The 24,893-nt window shown below is 60.8% G+C and overlaps 1 protein-coding gene and 1 long non-coding RNA gene across 5 annotated transcripts in view; one reads left to right on the top strand and one right to left on the bottom strand.

Annotated features, from left to right (window-relative positions):
* The window catches only part of LOC121040436 (uncharacterized), a 5,507-nt gene extending 4,366 nt beyond the window's left edge, over nt 1–1,141 (bottom strand). Inside the window, exon 1 of the long non-coding RNA XR_005795290.1 lies at nt 965–1,141. This is a non-coding gene — a long non-coding RNA (uncharacterized LOC121040436). The remainder of the gene's footprint in view (nt 1–964) is intronic.
* Nucleotides 1–20,379, top strand: part of TOM1 (target of myb1 membrane trafficking protein) — a 43,276-nt gene extending 22,897 nt beyond the window's left edge. For 3 of the 4 annotated variants that reach the window (XM_040490965.1, XM_040490964.1, XM_040490963.1), the window contains 14 exons: nt 409–487; nt 1,356–1,505; nt 1,828–1,962; nt 2,083–2,229; nt 5,074–5,190; nt 7,171–7,304; nt 8,864–8,897; nt 9,208–9,301; nt 10,175–10,295; nt 14,468–14,543; nt 17,157–17,210; nt 18,309–18,368; nt 19,364–19,403; nt 19,485–20,379. In XM_040490965.1, the coding sequence (XP_040346899.1) occupies nt 409–487; nt 1,356–1,505; nt 1,828–1,962; nt 2,083–2,229; nt 5,074–5,190; nt 7,171–7,304; nt 8,864–8,897; nt 9,208–9,301; nt 10,175–10,295; nt 14,468–14,543; nt 17,157–17,210; nt 18,309–18,368; nt 19,364–19,403; nt 19,485–19,639 (1,396 nt within the window). In that variant the 3' untranslated portion in view covers nt 19,640–20,379. The remainder of the gene's footprint in view (nt 1–408; nt 488–1,355; nt 1,506–1,827; nt 1,963–2,082; nt 2,230–5,073; nt 5,191–7,170; nt 7,305–8,863; nt 8,898–9,207; nt 9,302–10,174; nt 10,296–14,467; nt 14,544–17,156; nt 17,211–18,308; nt 18,369–19,363; nt 19,404–19,484) is intronic. The other variant, XM_040490962.1, reaches the window with a different exon arrangement.
* Nucleotides 20,380–24,893: the final 4,514 nt, after the last annotated feature.

Here is a 24,893-nt window from a genome sequence, read left to right as displayed (position 1 = left end):
GTGACCTGGCTGAAGTCGGACGCTTAACCGACTGCGCCACCCAGGCGCCCCTGGTTTTGCGTTTTTAACAAACCCTCATACCTCCCCCCAAGAGGATTCTGGTGCAAGGGATCTGGAGAATCTCTGCCAAGTATTCATGCCCTACTGAGGACTTTGGCAGGGCAGGCAGTTTGTGTTGTGATTAGAACCTGTGTGTTCAGCAGGAAACAGGACACTGGAAAGATGGATGAGTGGCTGGCTTGGATGGGATGGGATGGGATGGATGGATGGATGGACAGATGGACGGATGGACAGACAGAACCAGCCCCATTTTCCAGGGCTTCCTGATCTTAGGGAGGTGGCCCCATGTGTTGAATAAGAAGGTTCCATTCCTCAGCGCATCCTTCCTTTTGTCCTTCTTGTGCCCAGTCCCAAAGATGCCTTCCGAGCAGTGAAGAAAAGAATTGTAGGGAATAAGAACTTCCACGAGGTGATGCTGGCTCTCACGGTGAGTGCCCCATCCATCCGTCTGTCCCTCCATGGTAGAGCCACACCTCCCCCAGGCCTAGCAGGACTCCCAGCCACCCTGGGGCTCCTCTTCCAGGGGTTGAGAAGGAAAGGTCTGTGGGCAAAGCGCTGTCCTGTCTACAGTGTTGGCAGACACAGAGTGGCCATTTGGCAAAGTTCTCTCCAACTTCCTGGCATGGGGAGCAGACACCCTGAGGCCCACATCCCTCCAGACCCAGTCACGGAGAGCTCGTGCCAGAGGACCTGCCAAGTGACACAGAAGCTCGGTGAACCCAGAGCTCAGCAGGGCGGAAAGCCTGGCCGGGCAAATTGGGCACGTGGATGCCCGGGAAAGTGTGCATAAAACAAATGCCGGTGGCCAAGGACGGGCCAGGCGAGAGGGGGCATCCTGGCTGTCGGAGGGGTTTGGCTGCGAGTGGAGACAGCACTCTGTCCCGGGGTCCCCAGCAGCACTTACGTCAGGTGAATCCGGCTAAAGAGCAGGGCACTTCCAGCCAGGAAGGGAGAACAAGAAACGAGGAGGGAAGTTCAGCGCCTGGTCCTGGGGCTGCAGGGTCACCATGGGATTGTGGAAGTTCACTGTGGTTTCCATTTGGAGAGCCACCCTCCCTCCAGACTGTATTCGGCTCAGAAGCAGCTTCAGGACAGGCTTCTGTGGGTTCTGAGGCCACTCGGTGAGGGGCCGCTAGTGGGCACACCAGCCCCCGAGTCGGGGCACTGTCCCCACTTCTCCGTGTTCCGGGGTCTCACTTGAGAGGGCCCCTCCCGTACTCAGCCTCTCCTCCGGGATGGAGGCCGAGTGCAAGGGTCCTGGGCACTCCTGCTCACGGGCCCCTCACGGCCTCCAGGTCTTGGAAACCTGCGTCAAGAACTGCGGGCACCGCTTCCACGTGCTGGTGGCCAGCCAGGACTTTGTGGAGGGCGTGCTGGTGAGGACGATCCTGCCCAAGAACAACCCACCCACCGTCGTGCACGACAAGGTGCTAAACCTCATCCAGGTGAGCGCAGGCAGGCCGGGCCAAGCTCCGTGCCAGCCGCCTTCCGGGGTGGGGAGAGAGCTTCGGGCCTGGCCGGGCAGCAAGGCGCCCCCACCACCGCTGCTCTTCCATCGGCTTCCAGCTCCTTCTCACGTGGGGCCGTCTTGGTGACCGCTGACTGGAGGTTCTGAGTGCGGGGAGGGGGCTTGGCGGGGGCTCTGTGGGCGTGGCGGCCCGAGGACCAGCGAGTCAGGGCATCTCTGCTCTCTGGGGGCCGATAGGTGGGCTCGCGGGGGAGATGGCGAGCAGTAGTTACCGGCCGTGTCCCCCTGTCCCCTCTCAGTCCTGGGCTGACGCGTTCCGCAGCTCGCCCGACTTGACGGGTGTGGTCGCCGTCTACGAGGACCTGCGGAGGAAGGGCCTGGACTTCCCGATGACCGACCTGGACATGCTGTCGCCCATCCACACGCCCCAGAGGGTGAGGAGACTCATCCGGCGGGAGCAGCAGGGAGCGCAGGTGGGGGAATTACCAAGCAGTTTCCCCAGCTGCTCTCTGACGCCCTTGCCCGCCTCGCTGATCCCGGCTTTTGCCCTCTAGACCGTGTTCAGCTCAGAGGCGCCATCAGGGCAGAGTTCTGTGGGCACTGATGCCAGCCATGGAGGAGACTCCACCCAGCACACCGCCCCCCTGCCCGTCCCGGCCGCACTCCCCAGTGACACACCCATCACGCCAACCCCTGAGCAGGTAAACAAGCCTGAGTCAGAGCCACGCGGGGCAGGGAGGGCCCCCTCTCGTTATGGAAATTTCTATCCTCACAGTGGCCCCACTGGGTATGTATCATTCTTCCTGTTTCAAAGACGAGACTTAGATAAACTCACTTGCCCAGAGCCGCACAGCTCATCAGAGATGGTGGTGGGATTCAAGCTCAAGTCTGTCTGACTCCCAGCAGACTCGGTCCTGCACCTCAGCTGTTCTCCAAAGTGTGTGCCCCACGGAGCCCCTCAGGCAGCACCGGGGAGAGTAAGTGCCCAGTAGGTGGCCCCTTCGGCAACAGCGTCTTCGTCGTCTTTGGGTGGTTTGTTTATGTGCTCAAATATGATTTCATCTGAACAGAGGTTCTGGCTAAAAACAGTTCTAACACATCTGCACAAAAAAATTTTTTAAACCCTTGCTCTGCACCCATGATGCTTCCCACAGAGCTCCAAGAAGAAGGTTTGGGGTGCAGTGTTAAGATTCCAGGGGCCGGGGCTCCTTGAGTAGCGCTGCAGGATTGAGTAGCACTGTGAGTAGTGTTGGTGGGTAACCAGACTCACGACGCACTGACTTAGCTTCTGTCCCTCAGTTTCTTCCTCCTGGAGTGGGGGGCAAGGCCACCTGGCAAAGCCGCCTGCCCCCCAAGGGATATCTGCAGCCATCACCAAAATAAGCTGGATACATGCTCATTGCATTTATTTATTTTTAAGTTTGTTTATTTATTTAAGTAATCTCTGCACTCAGCATGGGGCTCGAACCTACGACCCTGGGATTAAGAGCTACATGCTCTACTGGCTGAGCCAGCCGGGCGCCCCAGCGTGCCCCCATTTTAGACGTGGCTGTTGGGGTGTGAGCTGAGGCCTTGTGTTGTCGGCATGCCCACTTTTCAGGTGTGTTATGAACTTTAGACCCATCATACCAGCTACACGTGAAAGCTTAGCTGTTAAAGATACTGGCAAGAGAGACACAGGTCTGTGATGGAAACAAAGTGAAACTTGACCTTCCAGAGTGGACCCACTAATCTCCTGTACTGTCTCATCTGGACTTATGAACAAACCTGCCAGCAGCCCTTCACACCCCAACCTATCTGAAGAGAAGCTTCTGTACTGGGTATCTCACAATCAGTTATAAAATCACCTCCCAGAGTCACAAATATTACTAGAAAAGTTTTCCTAACTGGACATACAATTAAAGTGGTATAAAACCTGTAAAATCACCCTGTGATCCAAATTTCACGTAGCCTAGTTATGCTTTTAACCTTTTTGCCTGAAGTCTTACGTCGGCGTGGATTAAGCCTGATGACATCCAGGGTAAGAAGGTTCTCGTTAAACAAAACTGAGTAGGCGGTGTTTAGTTTCCAGCTCCCCGCTTGTCTCCTGGGGCATGTTAAAGCTTCCAGGCATCCAGTGGTATCACTCCCAGACTCTGTTGTAATTAGGTCCCATCGGACCCGGACACACTGGGCTTGTGGTCAGTAGTCTTTCCACTCATTTATACCAAGAGTGTTCATTAAATCGGCCAAATGTACCAAACGTGTCCTGGGGTTTGGAAGGTGTCTGTGACCCGTAGTTACTACCTGTGTCTGCACCCACATTTCTTCATCTGTAAAGGCTGGGATAATTGATACGTGCCTCGTAAGATTGTGGTGAAGTTTAATGAGCAACAAAAGTTAAATGCTTGGCATTTGGTAGGTGGTTAATAAATGGTGGCTGCTGTCACAGGCATCGTAAATTTATATACTGACTCTCGTAATCTGAAATCAGCTAGGTCACATGCAGTTCTCAGAACGTAAGCCACTTAATAACTGGACCCATAAGGTATTCCATGGCCAAGGTTCTTCGTCCAGATTAATTTTAGAACCTCCATACCAGGGCGCCTGGATGGCTTAGTCAGTTGAGCGTCCAACTTCAGCATGGATCATGGTATCACAGCTTGTGAGTTAAAGGCCCGCATTGGGTTCTCTCCGTGTCAGCAGCATGGAGCCCACTTGAGGTCCTCTTGTCTCCCTCTCTCTCTGCCCCTCCCCCACCCATGCTTGCTCGCTCGCTCTCTCAAAAATCTTTTAAGTTTAAAAAAAAAAAAAAAAAAAGGATTTTCATACTGATGCCTTACTAGACATTCGCAGTGTCCGCAGAGCTCCTGAGACCAAGCACCCCACAGAGCCCCACAGCATAAGACACTGGACCAGTGGCCCTTCGCCACCTCACCCATGTGGAGACTGTGCAGCCTGATTTATGCTGATTCCCCAAGCTGACACCCTGGAACCCTTTGATCACTGAAAACCTGCTAACATGGTTTTAACAAGTGCTAAATCTGAGTTTCACACTCAAGGTGGGGCGTGGCACTCATGCTTGAAAGAGCCCAGGACACCAGAACAGACCAGGAGGAGCAGACCAGGAGCAAGTCCTGTCCTCACAGGAGAGGAGAGGGGAGTAAGCTGTCATCCTAGGCAGGAAGCCGGCCTGCTGATTCCCTCCTCTCCCCTGGGCGGGGAACTGCCCTCCAGGGCCTCGTTAGCTGCCATCTTGGCCCCAGGAGATGCTGGAGCCCTGCAGCCGCACTCTGTGGTGCATTTACCTTCAGCTTCTTTCCTTTTGGCCTTCCCTGAACCAGGCTCCCCAGTTTGGAGATGGTAACGGTCAGTAGACCTCTGTGAGGGGGTCTCTGGGGGGGGTGGGGCCGTCCCACCACAGGCCTCTTCGTGCCGCGCTGTGGCCCAGGAGCCAAAAGGGTCCTGGCGGGTCAGCTCCCCTGGGCTAATGGCGCCAGCCTCTCCTCGTGAGCAGCGGCCCTGGCCCCCTGGCCTCTCTCACCAGGGCCCACGGTGTGTTTCAGATTGGGAAGCTGCGCAGCGAGCTCGAGATGGTGAGTGGGAACGTGAGGGTGATGTCAGAGATGCTGACGGAGCTGGTCCCCACCCAGGCAGAGCCTGCAGACGTGGAGCTGCTACAGGTGAGCGAGCGCCCAGCGGTCCACGTACATTTCTCCCCCACCCACACTGCAGCTTTCGTGACTTCCTCTGAACTCCTTGGTCACAGTGGGAGGGGTTAAAACCAGGGACTCTGGACCCCAGCACTGCCATTTTCTAGTGGGAACAAAATGGCCCCCCCTGCCCCAGCTTCCTCATCTGTAAGATTGTTCTAATAAGAGCTTTTAAGGTCTGAGTGTGACATGAGAATTAAATAAGGCTTTGCATGTAAAACACCAGCCCTGGGCCTGGTTCCGAGTAGGCCCCCAGTCAATGGTATTGAGGAGAAGCTTGGAGGTGGGATTTCCCCCCTTCCAGAATTTGAAGCTTGCAGGCAGGTATGGGAGCAGCGCCGGCGTTGAGAGTAAAGAGCAGGTGGTCTCGGGCCCTGGGGCAGGTGCAAGCCACTGGCTTTCTCTCCATATGTCACATGTATTCCTGCAGTCCCATCCCCAGCTGGGAGCCACTGAAGGCACCACCCCAGCCGTGGAGGTCAGTTCACAGAGGTGCCAAGAAAGCAGGTGGCGGGGGGGGGGGGGGGGTGGGGGGGGTGCAGCGACCAAGGCCCAGGAATCACCAGGTGTGAGTGCTGGGTTGACATGGGGACAGCTCACAAGCAATGAGCAATTCCTGCACACCAGGCTCTGATGTTAACACTTGATACGCATTCGTTCTTCACTCCGTCCTCACCGCACCCAGCAGCAGACGGGTTCTCTCATTATCCCCGTTTTCTAGATCAGTCAACCGAGGCAAAGAGAGGTCATAGAATGTGCCCAGGGTCATGTGGCTGGTAAGCAGCAGAACTCGAGCCCAGGAGCCTGGCTCCAGCTGCTGCTTTTCGGCTGCTGAGAGGGGTGGGTACGGAAGTGGGAACAAAGCCACAAGTGTGCTTGGTCACAGGAGGAAGAGAGGGGAGGCCCACAGGGTGTTGAAAGTGGCTCCGGCCCCTCCCTGCCCCACAGTAAAGGCAGATGAGGAAATCCTCAGAGGGGGTGGGTAACAGGGTCTGAAAGAGAACCCAGGTCAATGTCGGGGCAGTGTCTGGTCTTCGTGGGGCCTCTAGGAGGAATGTGCCAGCACGTGGCCACAGTCAGCAGTGCCGACGACCGTTTGAACCTCAAGACCTCGACCCAGGCGCCTGTCCACCTTGTGACAGGTACCTGAAGAAAGGAGAAGTCAGTCTTACAAAGGAAGAACTTCGAATGCTGTGGCTTTTTTTTTTTTTTCTTTCTTTCCCAAAGGAGTTTCAACATGTAACTTGCTGATTACAGATCGGTCACAGACATGGCGACTCAGTGCCATGGGGGGTCCTGGAACAGGAGGACATTAGTGGGAAAACAGCGACACTGGAAGAAAGTCTGGAGTTGAGCTCATAGGGCTGGGCTGGCGTTCACATCTTTGACAAATGCCAAACTGAGAAGCCGGGTGAAGGGGTTACGGGAACTCGACTACCTTGGCAACATTTCTGCAGATCTGAAATTATTCCAAAGTAAAGAAGTCTTTAAAAAGAAATTAGTGGAAACAATGAGGCAGAAATTCAAAATCGGGGTTCGCAGGTAACAGCTGGAGTCCTCTAGTTCATTTATTTAGGTTTTGGTGACAGAAAGATCCCCGTCACCTAGAGAAATGGCGATTTGTTTCACCGGCCCCTTGGGGGTCTTGGTTTTTCAACTGAGCAAAAGTGGCGGCTGGAACCATAATACCAAGTCTACATGCAGCCAGGTTAAGCCAGCAGCCCCACCTCACATGTTGTTTGTCTCCTGCATGTTCAGTATTGGTGTAGAACACTGGACGTGGGAGCCAGAGGCTTGTTTGCGGAACCCCGAAAGCTGTCCTGGGAGCTTGGAGTCCGGTTTGGAAACCCCTCCATCCTCCAAGGCGGCACAAAGGCTGGGACCCGGCCCCTGGCGATGGCCTCACTCTGGGCCCAGGGACTATGGCCATCTCCCTTCCTGCCTCCTCAGGAGCTCAATAGGACGTGCCGAGCCATGCAGCTGCGGGTCCTGGAGCTCATTCCCCGAATCGCCAATGAGCAGCTCACGGAGGAGCTGCTCATCGTCAACGACAACCTCAACAACGTGTTCCTGCGCCACGAACGGTAGGCCGGCCGCCCCCGCCCTCTCCCTCCCCTGGCTCCCTGTTCGCGCCGTCTGACCTCCTGTGGTCTCCCCCCTTCCCCGGCATGTCCTCAGCTGTCTCCTTCCCCGGGGGGCATGAAGTCCGCCCAGCCTTCCAGCCACCTCTCCTCTCCCTGCCAGGGTCTACCCTGCTGCCGTGTCCCTGCGTGTGGGCCTGGTCTGTCCTTGCTCACTCTGCCACTGCCTGGCTCTGGGGCTGTGGACCAGTTACTTGACTTAATTACGGCCCTTTGACTCTTTGACTTCACACTGCAAGCAGCTCACTTAGGCAGGAAAATAATTTATTAGAAGAATAGCCTTTATGAAATGGGAAGCTTTCAGAATCCAGAAAAGAGCGAAACAGTGAGGCCTCCCAGCAGAGTAGGAAAGAAAGATCCCAGGGCGGCCCTGGGGACTGGGGGCAGAAACTCCCAGGCCACGTCCCCAGGGTGCTGCCATCAGTAAATGGGCCCCGCACAGTTGCCCACTTTGTGTCATTCTGTTCAAGAGAAGCTGATTGGCTCAGCTTTGTCATTCCCACTGGGTGGAGAAGGGAAAAGGGGCCCTTGAAGGGTCACAAGGAGATGGGGGAGGAGCAGTGCCCCAGAGGGCACTCAGGTGCTAATACAGAGAAGGGCTGCGAGGCTCTCTGTATCTGAAAACGAGGTCCACGGCGGTACCTGCCCTATGGGGTGATGCACTTAGCAACCAGGGGTCCCTGGGTCACAACACAGTTATTCCAGCCTTCTCCAGCCCTTGTTCATCTCACATCTTTGTCCATCAACACACAGGTGATTGAGTGCCTTGAGAGTGGGGCGGGGCTGCCGTGGGCCACGTCTACGCGGCCTCTCCTGCTCGTTGTCTCAGTGGAATAGAAGTGTCCCTTTCTGCCATTTTGGGGTGTGGGCTGAGGTGGCCCAAGGACCCAATCTGGGGATGACTGGGACCCCCTGACACCCACAGGCATCAGGCCCGGCCTGATATCCTATGCCTGCTGCCTCCTAGTCCATGGTCATACTCAGTCTTCGCCGGGGCTTCGCGTCTGGGAGGCAGGTTCCACCGTCGTCCCCTTGTAAAAGACGAGGCCGAGCTCCAGAAGGGACGTTAATGTACCCACCGTCACTCAGTAAGTGACAGGGCCAGCACTCAGCAGACCACGGCCTTCTCCGCCCACCTCAGCAGCCCCTTGGCGTGTCGGGAACGTTTCAGGGAACAGAACTCACCTTTGCCGTGTGCCGTGCGTCCGCATTTTCCTGTCTGTCCTGGCCCGTCCCTGTGTGTGTGCCGGTCACGACCGGAGTGGGCAGGCAGTCAAAAATTCCAGTTGGGACACTCTTGCCAGTGAACGAGGGGCACTGTTACCCGTCCCCCAGGGATACACCGGCAGGGATACGCATCCCGGGCGTAAACTGGGTCTGTCACCCTAATTGTGACCTGCCAGGTGGATTGGGAGGCCTGCAGTGTGAGGAACCCTGCCCGGGCTGGGCTGTGCTCAGGGGCCTCTCTGTCTCTCTGACTCGGCTCGTTTCTGTCTTCGTAGGTTTGAACGGTTCCGCACGGGCCAGACCGGCAAGGTAAAGGCGCTTTTCTATGACCAGATCATGCCCGTGCTGATGTGGGAGAGGAGGGCTCCCTCCCCAGACAACCTGCACGGGATGTGCCCTCTTGTCCAGACTCCTAGAGAAGTCCCCTTCTAACTTTTTATGTCACTGTCCCTTTAAGGTAACTAAGGCCCCCGCCACCAGCTAATGCCGGCTTCCCAACCCCCCAGGGGGTGCAACTGAGCTAGGGACAGAGCAGGGAAGACTCCCTCATTCCCAGACAGAGCTGCCAGGGCCCTGGTGGCATGTCCCCCAGCAACGGCGGCAACTCCCTTCTCCCCAGGCCCCGCAGGAGGCCGAGGCAGCGGCAGACTTGATTGACATGGGCCCTGACCAGGCGGCCACCAGCAGCCTCTCATCCCAGCTGGCGGGAATGAGTAAGTTCAGGGTGGGGGTTCTGGCTGAGGGCACACGACGGTGCTGCGGGCACCCCTCACTTTTGGGGGTGCCCTCCTCCCAGTTTGGGGCCGGAGCGCCAACAGCAGAGCGTTGGCCCAGACCCCGCCTCGCTGGGCTGAACCCCACTGCGAGGTCGGGCACCCAGGACCAAACGCGTGGGGCTCTTCCCCTCACAGCCCACAGCTCCTGAGCTCCCCGGGCCTCAGGGGCCCCCTGTTCTGTGGTCGCCCCTCGACACTGAATTCTCCGTGGCCTGAGCCATCGAGGCGAGCTTGGCCTAGTCGCTTGAACGCCCTCCGCCCCCTCTCCTGTGTAAAGGGCAGGAATGGGCCCTTCCTCGTGGGTCGTCGCGAGGACTGAGTAAGCTCACACCTGAAAGGGCCCCAGGTCGCACCAGGCCCGGGGTGCGCTCCCGGGACACGCTAGCAGGTGCCATCATCGTCACTGTGATTGGTTTTTCACGCCGCTGGCTGTCTGCTTGTGCTGAGCCCAGGAAGTATGTCAGAGCCCGTTCTGAATCACTAATGTGAGGCTGCTGGAAAACCCAGCTGCGCGTGTGATCGCCAGCCCACCGCACAGCCGTGTCCTGTGCCAGATGCGGTGGGCAGCGTTTTACTCATTCTCACAGCTGCCCCGGGGAGGGGGACTGTGACTCCACCTCAGGGAGAGGAAGTCACGTACCCACGGCCCCTCAGCCAGCAGGGACCTGGCTGCCCCATCCGGATACCCGCGCTGTCCCGCCCCGCACCCACCCCCGCCGCCCCCCTGCTTCTCCAGCACCGTCCCTGGGCCTAGCAGCTCAGCCGCTGCCCAGTGTGCAGGGCCCTTCATGTCCCCTTCTGTCTCTGCAGACCTGGGCTCCAGCAGCGTGAGGGCTGGCCTGCAGTCTCTGGAGGCCTCGGGCCAACTGGAAGGCGAGTTTGACATGTTTGCGCTGACCCGCGGCAGCTCTCTGGCTGACCAACGAAAAGAGTGAGTGGCCCAGCCCCACCCTGTCCCCTGCATTGCGGGCTCCCCATCAGGGCAGAGCCTCGCCGGGCCCCTGAACCCAGCTGCGTGGCACACCGTGTGGAGGGACACACAGTCTGCTGTCTGCACCCCCTCGGGATGGCAGAGCTCCCACCCCCTAGGTCAGTCCCTAGTGGCCCCAGAGGCAGACTTCGTGCCCCACGAGCAGGCCTGGGGGGGAAGAAGGGACGCCTGTGGTTTGATGAGCAACTGTGTGCCAGAATCTCACATAATCTGATCAGATGAGGAAACTGAGGCACCGAGAGGCCGAGTCATTTGCTCCGAGTCAGACCATTGATATGTGGCAGCACTAGGATGGGAGCCCAGGGCTGCTTGTCCCCAAACAGTGTCCTGCCCGGCCTCTCCCCACCACACCCCCCCAGGTCAGGCAGAGAAGATCCCTGATAAAACCTCAGGGACTTGTCTAGTCATTTCTGTTGCTGCCTAGCCACCCTTAATGCCCCAAGAAGTCCCTGTTGCCCCACCTGGGTCTGCTCCCTCTGCCCCAGGGCTGGGGTTCTGTCCTTTGCTGAGCTGGTGTTTTCAGGGAGGTGCTTTCGGCAGCCACGGCAGGCCCCTTGCCTCGACGTCTCGGGACTGGCCGCACACAGGCTTGGCAGGGGAAGCAGTTTGCTTGGTACTCTCAGCCCTTTGCTCAGGACCCTGGACTGCGCCACGGGCAGCCAGGATTTACAGCCAAGGAAAGCTCTGGATTAAGGGACTCCCTCAGCAGATGCCCCAGCCTCCCCGGTGGTCATTCTGGTCACTTGAATGGCGTTTGGCCTTCCCTCCTTGCCCTGTCTTTGGGAACTGTCAGTGGGCCTCTGAGGGCCCAGCCATGCCCTGTCCACACCATACATCCAGGTCAAATCTGATAGGCTGCAGCTGGCCCTGCCTGCCGCCCGGACCAAACCCTGGGCTGCGAGCAGCGTTTTTAGTCTGGGCAGTCTGCGCTCACGAGGCCCAGTGCTCACGGACCAGCAGCTCACAGTTGCCATGGAGTTTGGGGCACGGAGAAGCCACTGTGCGGGTGGAAGCTAATGGGTCCACTGGGATGTGCAGCCGGGAGGGCCGCCCGCCCCCCCGCCCGCTAGGCCCCAGCAGGCAGCATGCTGGCCACGCCGGAGAGCCCCTGGCAGTCGGCCCGGCTCGCCAGCCCGGCTCGGCTTGCTGTTGCTCTGTTACTCCCTTGAGGAGCAGGCCCTGGGGGGCAGAGGAAGGCGTCCCCGGCGCCCGCAGTCTCATGGGGAGGAAGGTGCACACACCACCGCCATGCGGTGCTTATGGCCGCCCTGGATGGGGGTGCGGGGCACTGTGGACACACACGTGGTGGCAGGTGGCTCTGCAGAGGGTGCTCAGGCCTGGACCTCGGGGATAAGGAGTCGGGAAGGCCGTTTCAGGCCATAGGAGCAGCGTGTGCAAAGGCTCAGAGGCAGGGAGAGCGTGAGATGCTGGGGTGGGGGGAGGAGAGGGGACATCTTGGGCCTTCTCACGTCATGGGGTCCCTTGCAGACCCTCCCTGGGTCCCTGGGGACTGGTTTCCACCTCAGCAGAAAGCATGTGGCAGGGACCAGAATGCCCTGGTGTCAAGTTCCTCTTTCCTTTGTTCCGCTTGGTGGTCCCTCCCCTAGGCTTCTGCTGGGTCTTCTAGCCCCAGGCCCGCCTGACTGCCCTGCCCCCCCCCCGGGGGGGGGGGGGGGGGGTGAATCCTCTGAGGCCTTTTCTGCCCACCTGGAGTCTGGCCCACACCTCCTTCTGCCTTCCCGGCTCCTGCTTCCCTCCAGCCTGTGCCAGCTCTGCCTCTGCTCACCAGGAAACCAGCTCCTTGCCAGCCACACCCCAACCCCAGGTGGCACAGTTGTGGCCTCTCCAGCCGACCAGGCCAAGGACAGCGACAGGGAGCATCTCTCTGAGCCAGACGCACCCTAGCCAGGCTTTGCTGGAAGTAGGATGCTCTTGTGTATTGTCATCCTGGGGACACACTGCGCTTCCTCCCCAGTGCCGCTGTCATCCAAGTGGCCCCCGGGCCAGTCCCTGCCCACCGGCTTCACCACAACCTTCCGAGACACCCGGCCCAGCATCTGCGGCTGGGCCTGGGCGTGGGCCTTGCGGGAGCTTCCTCCACCCCGGGTGTCTTCGCCTCCACTGCTGCAGGCATGGCCCCGGGGGGACGGCCAAGCTTCGGCCTGAGGGCTGTGGGGGCAGGAGAGCCGGAAAAGCAGAGGTGGGGGCGAGGGCGTAACTAGGAAAGAAAGTATTGTTCTTCTGAGTGAAGAAAAGCATTGATTCCTGTATATTCCTAGGTCTGAACATGCCTTATTCTGCCTTTTTCCACAATGCACCTGCCATGTCTTAGAAGGAGGGACAGCAAGGGGGCTACTTCCATACCGGGAGTGGGCAGGATGCATGGCTCAGTCTTAGACATCACTTCCTTCTCAGGGCCCGGACTCAGCCGGGGATACCAAGCTCCAGGAGGGCGTGAGCACACCGCCCGCCACCCTGGCTTTCGGGTTGGCTCCTGCCCAGCCCTGCAGATCGTCCCTAGCCCAGGGATGGACAGGAGCTGCGGAACTGGGGGTTGAGCTCATGATGGCACTCTTGCGGCCGCCTCCACAGGAGGGAGTGGACTCCAGTGCCCTCAGAATGGCTGCCTGGGAATTTGGGGGGGTCTTCTCCCCAGAGGCCCTTTGAAGTGCCAGTCTCCCCCATTCCCAGGAAGGCCATTTGGCATCGCAAGGGTTTCGGTCGATAGGGTTCGGGTTCCTGAAGCCTCGAGCTGCCCGACACCACCCCCGCCCCCCCACCGGACCTTCAGGGCTTTCCATTTGTGATGGGGATTCTGCAGCTCACTTCTTCCCCTCAGAACTGGACCGAGCTGGTGCCGAGGCCCCGCCTCCTTCAGCTGCCGCTCCAGATTGAGAAGAGCGGCTCCTTCCAAGAATCAGGGCTGAGTGCCCAAGGCCGCCTCTGACGTCCCCCTGTAGCAAGCAGGAGAGACCCCCCTCTCGCCCCAGTCCTTTGCCACACAGCTTTCCCCTGACTCCTGCCTTATTCTCTCGCTCCCCGTGACTCCCCTCACACACCCTGTGCTCAGCCCCTGCCCTCTCTGCCCCGCCCAGCTGGTGGCATCCCCCAGGACATTTAGTGTTTCTTTCTTTTTTTTATTTTTGAGAGAGAGAGAGTGCAAGAGTAGAGGAAGGGACAGAGAGAGGAGAGGCAGAGGATCTGAAGCGGGTTCTGCACTGACAGCAGAGAGCCCCATGCAAGGGCTTGAACTCACGAGCCATGAGATCATGACCCGAGCCAAAGTCAGATGCTTAACCAACAGCCATCCAGGCGCCCCATCCCCCAGCACAGCCAAGACGGGGCAGGGGAGAGCTTCCTGCTGGGGCGCCACGCAGGATGGCACCATGTGGGATGGCGCCCCGCCCAGCCATCTGCACGTGTGTCTACGACAGCGAATGGAACTCTCCATCCAAAGGCAGCCTCGTACAGAACCACGATTTATTACCTTACAAAATGGAAGCTGCTCGGGGAGCCTGGGTGGCTCATTCGGTTAAACGTCTGATTCTTGATTTCCGCTCAGGTCAGGATTGTCACAGTCGTGAGATCTACCCCCACGTCAGGCTCCGTGCTGAGCGTGAAGCCTGCTTGGGAATCTCTCCTCCCCTCTCTGCCTCTCCCCTGCACCCGCTCTCTCTGTCTCTCAAAATGAACATTTTAAAAAAAGAGGAAGCTGTTCAAAGAAGGGTCTGGAGGTGGGAATTCTCCATGGGGATGGGGCACTGGCATGGGTTCCCATCCCTCGAGTTTGGCCGGATCCGATGAGAGCCATTGGTGAGCTTGCTCGTGGCCTTTGGCCAGCGCCACCTTCCCTCACTTCTCCAGCCTTGGCTGCCTGTCGTGGTCACACGTCTAAGCCCGGGTGTACCGTCTGCAGGCAGGCGGGCGGGCGGGCGGGTGGGCCTGCAGAATTGGAGCCCGTCCTGAGGCCTGCGCTGCCCCCTGTCCAGGCACCACCCGGGGCCACACAGGATGTGAGTCCAGCTCGCCCCTGCCCACCCGTGCATCCCGCCCTCGGTCAGCACGCCTGGTGCCACAGGGCAGAACTCATGGTCGTGGCCTCTACATTTCAGGGTGAAATACGAAGCCCCCCAGGCAACAGACGGCCTGGCTGGAGCCCTGGATGCCCGGCAGCAGAACACTGGAGCGGTAAGCAGAGGGTCCTGCTGCTACCTTGTCCGGAAGGAGGGCCAGAGGATGCTTGCCCCCCGGTCCCACACCCCCACCCACCATGTGCTGGGCCCCAACGTGACACATCCCTCTCCTCATCTGGTTCCGTCACTGGCCCCTTGTAGCTAATGTGACACCTCCCGTTTCACAGCTGAGGAAGCAGTCCGAGAGGTTAAGTCACCTGCCCAAGTTCACACAGCAAGGAAGGGCTAGAGCAAGGACTCAGAAAGCCCAGAGTCCCGCAGCCTGGCTTCCCAGCTGCGTGTCCGCGGACAGACTGCTGACCCGTAGCACGGTTTACAGTGGGGTGTGCGAGAGGGCGTGTTAAGGGGCTCGGCAGAGTTAGAGCTCCATCAGCATTGTACCTCCCCGCCTCCCTGGAGACCTGTTATTTGCAGGAGTGGGGACAGGGGGGACAAGAGGACATACCCTGAAACTTCAGGGAGGCCTCCAGGGGTGCCGTTTTCATTCCATCGAATTGGCTGACGGCGTATGGAGTGATAGCCACATGTCCGGCACTGCACACGCTCTGTGGGTGACCCCTCCCCCTTGGCAGGAACGCCAAGTACAATTCTCACCCCTTTGGATTTGTTCTAGATGCCCTTGGGGTGGGGGGAATTTCTGTTTCAGTAAATGGACAGAGTAGCTCCTCGGGAGGTGATTAGAAACGGCTGGGCCCAGGAGTCGGAGAGGCAGGGGGCAATGAAGGGGGACGGCCGGTGACAGCACAGGCTTCTGAGGCCAGGTGGGACTGGGCGACAGGAGACAAAGCCTGAGGGGCAGCAGGGACCAGAGGGCCTCGGGTAGCCAGGAGGACCGTGTGAGGTGGAGGCCACGGCCAGGCTTGAGCAGAGGGGCACGTTTCTCTGTCCATTTTAGAAGGAACCAGCATGGAAGCTGCGAGAGCAGCTAGGAGGGAGTGGAAGTTGCCCAGTATACAGGTGGGTGGGGGGGTCCTGGCGACTCCCCAAAGGCATCCCCAGCGTCTCAGGAGTCATTCCCAAGTCAGAGCGGAGCCAGACCTGGAACACCGTGGAGGCAAGACCAGCTAGAGAGTCAGACGTCTCCCGTGCGTGCCATGTGACCCAGCACCAAGCACAGCACATTTGCACCTGCGTCTCAGGGCCTCCGGCTACTTTCCTTTGTAAGTGGCCATCTGTCACAGCCGTGCCCTGTGCCAGGCCTTTCTGAGCCATCACACAAACCCTTAGGTCGTGTTGTTATCCCCATTTACAGATGAGAAAACTGAGATCGAGAGGCCGGGCAAGTGAGGCAGCAGAGGTTAACATCCTTAGCGTGATGCCTGGCACAGAGTGAAGCGTTCAGTCTCCCTGGTGCTGCTGTGTGGCTTTCCCCACTTATGGACGAGAAAGCCCAGGCTCAGCATTGCGAGGTAGTTTGCCCGACACCTCACAGTCCTCGGTCCTGGCTCCATAGCCAGTGCCGGGAGCGGGAGCCCCAGATGGCCTGCACAGCTCTAAGGAACGGAGGTGGACACTCCAGAAAATCTGGCTCCCAGATTCCAGATGCATCCGAAGGCTCTGGGAGCCATCCGGAAGCACTTCCCTCTCAGGCCACCTGGCCCCTCGTGGGCAGAGGCGAACTGCACAGGCACCCCTTCCGGTTGCAGATGAAGGACTGCAGCCCAGAGACAGGTGTCCCCGCCCCGGGGCTCGGAGCAACCCCGGGCATGACAGGAACTAGAACCCAGGTCTCCCGGCTCCTACCCCACCTTCAGTCAGGCACAGGGAGGAAATACACACACACCTCTACTTGCAGGAAAGAGGAAGTTGGTAAATCATTGCTTATTCCTCTCTGATCACTTGAGAGATTGAAGCAGCTTCTGCCCGCGTCAGGGTGTGATGTTCTTACAACTGTCCGTAAACACCTGCTCCCGAGGTGCATGAGTCTGGCCGGGCGGTGGGGAGGCTTCCTCCCGTTAAGCCGTCGGGACGGGAAGTGCCAGCTGTCCTGGCAGCCGGTGTTTGCCCCCGGGGTTCACAAGTCCCGTGACTGCGGCTGCCGGACAGCGTGCCCCGGGCCCTGTGCCGGGTCTGTCCAGGGTGGGGGAGGCAGTTGGGGGCCGGCGAGCTGGGAGCCGGGACTCTAGTCTCCTCATCTCTGGGGCCCTAGGGAACACTGATTGTCCCATCAGTAAACATGAGGGGACTGGGCAAACCAACGTTCTAATCCTGGGGTACCCATCAGAGCCCCTAGCGGCCAGCACACTGGTTAATGGCTGCCTTCTCAGCCCTTCCGGGATTGCCCAGGCCGCTCCCAGGCTCGTTGTGGAAAAGGAGGAGATTTGCCCGGTGCATTCAGGACCCTGGGGTCCCAGGGCTGTTGTGGTTCATCCCAGTGGGACACCCTCCACTGCTTCCTGTCCCCCCTCACCTGCCCCCACAGCACCAGCCTCCACAGGCACGCGCGCGCACACACACACACACACACACACACACACACACACACACGGCCTCCTAAGGTGGTAATGGGACTCCCGACCTGAAAGGGGCGTCCACATTGGAGAAAGCTGCCAGCATACCAGTGGCCCTGGCCTTCCCGCCACCCTCAGCCTGACCCTTTCTCACCCAGATGGGAGGCAGCCTTGAGAAGAGCCTCAGTGACTGGATGATGAGACAAGGCATGGTGAGGAGAGGCCAGGCTGGCCCGGAGAGCGGAGGCTGCCACTGGCAGGAGTCCCGCCCGGGGTGGGACTGTCACAGGACAGTTTAACCGAATGAGCCCCAGCTGCCAGACTGTGACAGACCGTGACTGTGACAATCCTGACCTGAGCTGAAATCAAGAATTACCTTACAAAATGGAAGCTGCTCGGGGAGCCTGGGTGGCTCGTTGGGTTAAACGTCTGACAGAGGGGTGGCCCCTCTGGTAGCTGGGAGGTGACCGGGGCTCGCTGGTTCTGGGCTGGGCAGAGAGGGACAGGTGCTGTTGCTTCCGGGAAGTAGGCGCCTGCTCTCTCTGCTCTGGGTGCTTCTGCCGCCACCGGGGTCCTCAGGTGCTGGGGACAGAGCTTGGGGACCGAACTGGCTGGGTTGGAGAAGGACTGTCACTCTCACTCTCTTTCCCAAAGTAACAAAGCGGTCACTAGCCTTTCTTGAGCGTCTGCTCTGTGCCAGACTCCTACCCATCACCTCCTGTCCCCTCACAGCAGCCTGGACGGTAGGGACCGTGTGCTCCCTCCTCTAAAGGTGAGAGAAGCGAGGTCAGACAAGCGACCTGCCCAAGCCACGCTGTATGAAAGGGCAGTCTCGGACTCTGTCCCCAAAACCTCCAACTGGGTCCTCCCACTGTAGAAGGAAGCCCCCAGCCCCAGTGCGGGACCCTTGTGGCAGAGCCTATGTCTTTGTGGCCCAAAACGAAAGTCCCTGTGAGTAGTGGGGAGATCCGTTCTTCCTCAGGTTCCTGCTCCAGCTGTTAGGAGCCCCCTCCCTGACCCCCTGCCTAGCGCCTGGCCCCGCATCCCCTTGCCCACAGCCTGGCACAGTGGGCAGAATTGTGGGTCCTAAGCAGACGGGCAGGAGCCATCTTGAAGGGGATATACCAGGATCTCAACCCCCCAGAAGGGGGTGGGGCATGTCCAACTGGCCCCACTTCGTAAATGAAGAGACTCAGGGGTGAGGGTGACAGCCACAGGCCGCCCAGCCAGCAGACCCCCAGCTGATGGGGCCTTCCACCTTCACACCCCATGCACTGCCCTCACCACCCCACCCCTGCCCTTCCTTCCAGATCCCCGTCACCCAGGCCTGCCTCATGGAGGACATCGAGCAGTGGCTGTCCACTGACGTGGTAAGTTGGCCTCGCCCCGCCCAGAAGCAGAGGCTGGGACACATTCCTCCCCACCCACCAGCAGCGGGCTCATGAGGAAGTGACTGGTCACAGGGGCAGGTGAGCAGCTGGTGAGGAGGGGAGCGCCAATGTGGGACACCTCCTGCCAGCCGCCCGCCCTCTCCCAGGCACTCTCCTCAGAGGCCTCCGCCTCACAGCTGCTGGGGCCGAGCCTTTCCTGAGAGTGCTGTCACCGCGGGCCCCAGGAGCCTCAGCCCGAGACAGGAAAGGCAGGATGGGCTGAGGGAAGCCGTCACAGTGGTGAGCCCTGCGCCTGCACCAGCTCGGGGGGCCCTCCCTCCGGTGCCTCTGAGAAGCTCCACCAGCGGCGCCATCTTCCAGACCAGGAAGCTGATGAGCAGCCCTGAGGGGTGCCGAGCCTAGGAGGAGGCAGGGGCCCAGACCGTCTGCAGAGCCCCGCGGCCCCCAGGGAGCGGCAAGGGCGGCCAGCCTCGGCTCTCCTGTCCAGGGCCCCTCCCCCTGTACCTGCCACCCCACCTTTGGGCACCAAGGACCAAGGGCCTGGACTCTCCCAGGCCCAGAGGCTGCCTTCTGCCAGCGGCCAAGACGGTGTTTCCGCCCGAGGTCACGCGGGGGTCCGTGCCTGGTGGTAGCAGGAGGCAACCCCCCACTCCCAACTTTAGCACACGTGGCCTCCGTCTCTGGGGCCCTTCCCGCCACAAGGGCAAGTGGGTTCACCATCTACACACCGGAAGAAAAGGAACTGGTGTTTATTGTGGACCCGCTGGGCCCCACAGCCTGGGCTTGGCAGTCCGATATTCCATTTTAGCTTCCCGACAACCAGTTCTACCAAGCGGGAAACTGAGGCTCAGAGCAGTCAGGTGACACCCAGGGCTGCAGCTCGGGGAAGAGTGGGGACATGGTTCAGGTCCTGGGCCCACTCCGCCTGCCCCCAGACGACTGTGGCTAACCTCCTCCTCCTCCTGCTTTCTCAGGGGAATGACACGGAGGAGCCCAAGGGCGTCACCAGCGAAGGTAGTAGGCCCTGCCCGCCCGCCCCTTCCCCCGCCCTGGCCTCGGAACCCGCCCCCCAACCCCTCTGTCTCGTTCCTCTAGAATTTGACAAGTTCCTGGAAGAACGGGCCAAAGCAGCCGATCGGTTGCCCAACCTCTCCAGCCCCTCGGCCGAGGGGCCCCTGGGTCCCCCTCGTGGCGCTGCCCCTCGAAAGAAGACCCAGGAGAAAGATGAGGACATGCTGTTTGCCTTATGAGCGTGGGGCCTGGCACCTGCAGCCTGAGCCCCCGCTGCTCCCACAGTCCCCGACGGGGGCCTGTTTCCCTCCTTCGGTGTTAAGGCTGCTTTGAGGATGGCTTGTTACCCCCTCCTCTTCGCCTCGAGGATAGGCTGACCCTGCTGTGGCCGCGCCGCCTGGGCCGTGGAGAGACAGCTGGATGAACCGGGGTAACGAGTCAGCTCTACATTGGGATCTTGGCCACTCCTGCCTCCTTCCCCACCCCAACCGACCACTACTTTGCTGAGACAGGCCGGCCGCTTGGTTGCCCGGATGTGACCCCTTGTCCTAGGGGATCCCCTCCCTGGACCCTTTCCACACTGCCAGTCGAGGCCTGGCTGGAGGCCAGAGGCAGCAGAAGCTTCTGTCGCAGCCTCCGGTCCATTCCCCGGCCCCTGCCTCGTGGACCCCAAAGGCTTTGGCTAGCTGTCGAGGGCCGGCTGTGGGGGCCTCTGCCCAGCCGCACGCTGTCCACGTACGAAGCTGCGTGTGGTGGGGGCGAGACCCCAGCAGCCCCAGGCCGCAAGGAGAGGCTCCTGGAGCACCTGTGGCCCCCGCGACCTCCACTGCCTTTTCCTCCATCATCCTCCTCCTGTTCCTCCCGGTCAGGGCTCCACCGGGCACTGGGCCCACCCACCTGTTGATTGACCTTCTTGTACTGGGAGAGGTGCCTTTTGTAGCCCCAATTAAAGGTAGGAAAGCACCCTGCTGGCAACGCTGTTGAGTCTCCAGGTGGGAAGTGTCTTTCTGGCATCACCAGAGACCAGGACTGCTCTGGGCCGGGCCAGGCCGGGCTAGGGGCATCCAGGAGAGGGCCCTCTACAAGCAGGGTGGCGGCACTGGGCAGCACCGCGTGCGGGCAGGTGCAGCCCCCTCACGCCTCACAACACGGGCTGCAGCCTCGACTCGCCCCATCGCTCTCCTGAGCGACCGCCCTCCATCCCGAGGGCACCTCCACACTCGCTGTCCCCCCCTCGGGCCAGCTCCTGTCCTGCAACAGTGATCACAGAGGAGCGGCTGCAGACGGTACCGGCGTCCCATCTGAGGCCCGGGTGCCAGGCACGGCATTAGGGCTACACGCGGGCTCGGGCAAAGTAAAGTGACTGTCTCCTGTCACAGATGCTGAGCCTGTGACTCGGTGGGTCACGTGAGCTGCCCCAGCGCAGAAGAAGTGGCATAGATGCTCACCATGGGCCAGGTGCTTCCTCGTGCATCAGTGCATTGTCCCCATTTTTCAGATGACAACACTGAGGCCCAGTTTGGATGCCTTGGCACACAGCTCGGGGAGCTGAGCCACAGGGTGTAGGCACGGGGTCTTAGTAAGTTCTTACTCCGTGGCAACCCGAGAGCCCCAGGTCTTGGGGAACCACATTTCCCAGCCTGGAATCTCAACACCAGGCTCCCCGAGGGGCAGCCCAGCCCTCAGCGGTGGAAGGGAGGGGGCTGCTCTGTGGCGGGAGCGATTGACCTGCCTGAAAGGTCTACCTACAGAGGAGGGAAGAAGTCCGAACGCGTGGGTCCAGGGGAGCCTGGACTGCTGAAGTGTGGCCTGGGTCTGGGAGCAGCCACCGGCTCCCATCGGTGACAGGCAGGAGATGTTGGCACGCAGTGCCGTGATCTTGGCATGCAGGAGACCAGACCCCGCCAGCGCTCCGGGTGGATTCGGGGCCAGGAACTCCAGGGACAGCTCTAGGCTTGCCCGTCCCCCCGAGCAGGGGAGGGGGGGGAGCGCATGGCCCAGGCCAGGCTTCAGAACTTGGAGATGAGCCAAGCCTGGAGGAAGGTGGCGGCTGCAGCTCACCTCTGGCCTATTTCTCCAACCCTAACAACCTCTTCTCACAGGGGAGAGGGGCGCGGCTACCCCACGGGCCCGGCTGTCCGGTGGAGTCGCTTTGGTGAGACAGGGACTCCCTGGGCCCTCGCCCTCTGCTCATACAGCCTCAGTGGTCCAAACCCCAGCTCCCCTCCTGCCTCGTGCGCGTGTGAGCGGCGCATTAGCCCAGGTGATGCCAAGGCCGGGGTTTTAACCAGTGCGAGGTGTCGCCTGCGCCTGCTCTCGTCCCTTGGCAGGTGGCCCCCAGGCCAAGGTGTGGAGCCCTGCCACCTTGCCCAGGCTGCTGGCAGGAGAGGCCAGCGTCCGGGTACCACACTGTCACTCGGCCGCTTCTGCTCCCTGCCTCCGCTCGGGCATTAGCACCCCCTCCATCTTACCGGCCTTATCACACGGAGGTGGCCAAGTGTTGAGGACTTTGGTCTCCCTCTGAGGGGCCCCAGACTGCTTTCTCTTGCTGGGCCTGCTGCCTCCTTGGGTCAAGCGCTCCTGCCAGCACACGGCTTCCAGGGGTCCCTTCCTGGGCTATTTCTTGCTGTTGCTGCCAGGAACGACACAGCGGCCCTGCAGGGTCCGGAGCGGCTGGATTTTGTGCTCGGTTCCACATGACGGATGAAGTTGGGTAAAGTGCCTGGGGCTTGGGACCATCTTTTTCATACTGTGAACCTTCTGCTGGTCCCTGCCTGGCTGAGGTTGGCAGCATCCGATGGTCAGACAGGACGACCGTGGCAACACGAGACCGTCCGCCCCCCACTCCTGGCGTGGCCGGACTGCTGACGCGCTCGCGCACTCACACATGCGCATACTGGCTCACGTGGTGGGGCACGCTGTCCGGGTGAGCTGACAGGTGTACCACCTACTCACAGTGAAGCTATAGGCTTCTGTCCCCAGGCCCGACCTGGGAGCCCGAGGCGAACTCCCTCCCCTTCCCCTGCAGCCCCTCCCCACCTCATTCGGAGGAGCCCCTGGCCTGGGCCTCTCCACAGTCACAGGGGCCCTGTGCGGTCAAAGGTTTTGATCCCTGCTTACAGGTAGGGAAACTGAGGCCCAGAGAAGCAAAGACTCGCCTAGGCACACCATAACGGAAGAGTGGGACCCAGTCTGCTGCGGGGAATGGTGATCTTACAAGGACCCAAGCCCAGGGAACCTTCTGTGGAAGGCCACCTCCCGCAGGCTCGTGGCCCTGTGAACTAGAGTGGCCAAGTTGTTTATTCCTTCCCGCGTGTGGCGTTCCCCGAGCGCCAGCTGTGTAGCAGGCGTGGCTCTAAGTGCTGAGAGTAGAGAGCTGAAGGTGGCCAAGTGCCAGTCCGGGGAGGGGGAGGGGGTCACTCAGCTCAGCAGGGAAGGGGAGCAGCCAAGACAGAAATGCAAGAAGTGCCACCTGCTCTGGAATGAAGGAAACTGATGGCTCGGTGGGGCTGTGACAGGGCCCAGGGCTAGAGCGGTGGGGTGCAGCAGTGGCGGGGGCCAGGCAGGAAGGGCTCTGGGCGTCCCCCGGAGGGGGCGGCACTGGGGAACACCTCCCAGGGTCCCCTCCTCTCAAGAGACAGCAGATGGGGCTGGGATGGACGAGGAAGCCCTGGCAGGAGCCAGGCTGGGGATCCCTGAGGCCTGGGCCCTGGGCAGTCCCTCAGCGGCAGGAAGTCACTCGGCCCCACATGAAAGAGGACCAGCTGCCGCTGGGGACCGTGGGACGAAATGAATGCGGCACCAGCAGCTCCTGCTGGGCCCAGCTGCCTCAGTAGGTGGTGGCACCAGGCCAGGGACACAGGCAGGTTGAGTGGAGCTCAGCCCATGGGCAGGGGAAGGGGCACCTAGGAGGCAGCCCCCGGGGGCTGCGTGAAGCACCAGCTCTGCCTGGCAGAGCCTCCACTCCCCCCGCCCCGCACCCCCTCCTGGCTTCCCTGGGCCACCCCAACCCCCCCCCCCCCAGGCCCGCACCCCCCCCCCCCCCCCCCCCCCCCCATCCCTCACCCCAGTGTCAGCATCCAACCTCTCCAACTGTCCTCTAACAGCAAATCCTGGCCTGGCCACTTCTGAGCTGTGTGACCTTAGGCAAATTATTAACCTCTCTGTGCCTCCGTTTTCCCACTTGTAAAAGGGACTGTACCAGCTGCTCCTTCATAGGGTCGTGGTACGGATTAACAGAGGAGGAGGAGCACAGCACCTGTCAAGAAGATGCTCCCCACGTGCTGCCACGGATGGTACCCCTTCCATCCAAAACAGCCTCTGCGGCAGACACCCGGCCAGGGGCACTGCTCCTCTGACTCCGGGGTAATTGCAGGGACCCCAGCCCTCTAGGGTGCCCGCTGCGTCCAGGACAGCCCCAGATCCTGCGACGGTGCCTTTTCGCATCGCTCTGCTAGGCCCCGGGGTCCTGGACGCAGGGCTGAGCGGGGCTGACCGCGAACGTCTGCAGAGCCCCTCTTCCCCCCTCCCCTCAGAATGGCCCCGGGCTCGGGTCAGCGTCCCACGGTGGCCACGAGATGGCAGCAGCGCGACACGCACCGGGCCCGCAGGGGCACGCGAGCACGCCGTCCACCACCGCCCAGGCGGCCACCCTCTCCCCGGCTGACCCGGGCACCGGCCCTCTCTGCCCTCGCACAGGGGTCCTGGGCCCCCAGTCCAAACCCCCGCAAACTCCCTTACCCTCTGCCTCCCATCCCCCGCACGCTGACAGGTGCGGGGCTGGGAGCTCCGGTCGGAAGGACCCTCTGCGTGTCTGGACAAGGAACCTCAGCCCTTTTATTCCCTCCGACTCGCCACCGGGTTAGGGGGAGGATTCGAGGAGACAAGCGGGGTCGGGGGCAGCAAATCAGAGCCCCGTCCCCTCGTCCCCTCGGAGCCCGCAGAAGCTGCCAGCGCCTCCTACAAAGCAGACTGGCGCGCTCATCCACACGGGGCGCTGCGCCCTGGCTTCCCGGAGGACGCGGCGTGCAGATCCGTGTGTACCTGGTTCCGCCCGTGCAAGCAGGAGAGCTCGCGTTCACACCAGCCGCTCCAACCACAGTCGACGGCGCGGGACCCCTCCCGGTGTTCCCCATCTATTGCCCCCTTCGGCAGAGCGGGGACCTGCCCCCCACCCCCTCCCACCCCGTTACCCTTCAGGGAGGGACCACCTCCCGCAGCCCCCACTGCCCTGCCGGCAGATGTCCTCCTCTCCTTGCTTGGGTGGCCACATCATGCCCGGATGGAACACCAGAGCCCCCGCTCAGACCCTGGTCCTCACCCTGCGCAGGCTCCAGCACCCCACTCCGGCCCCGCCCTCCCCGCACCCACCGCCCCTTCCCCATCCCTTGGCAGCAGCCCACCCCCACCTCCAGGCTGCCTCCCACCTCGCTTGGTCTCTGTCTCCCGGCTTCACCCCCGCTGTTGAGGACAGGAGCAGAAGACCGGAAGAGG

The sequence above is a fragment of the Herpailurus yagouaroundi genome, unplaced genomic scaffold, assembly GCF_014898765.1.
Source record: "Herpailurus yagouaroundi ecotype Mexico unplaced genomic scaffold, PumYag 182, whole genome shotgun sequence".
Lineage (NCBI taxonomy): Eukaryota > Metazoa > Chordata > Mammalia > Carnivora > Felidae > Herpailurus > Herpailurus yagouaroundi.
This window is presented reverse-complemented; position numbering and strand designations above follow the sequence as displayed.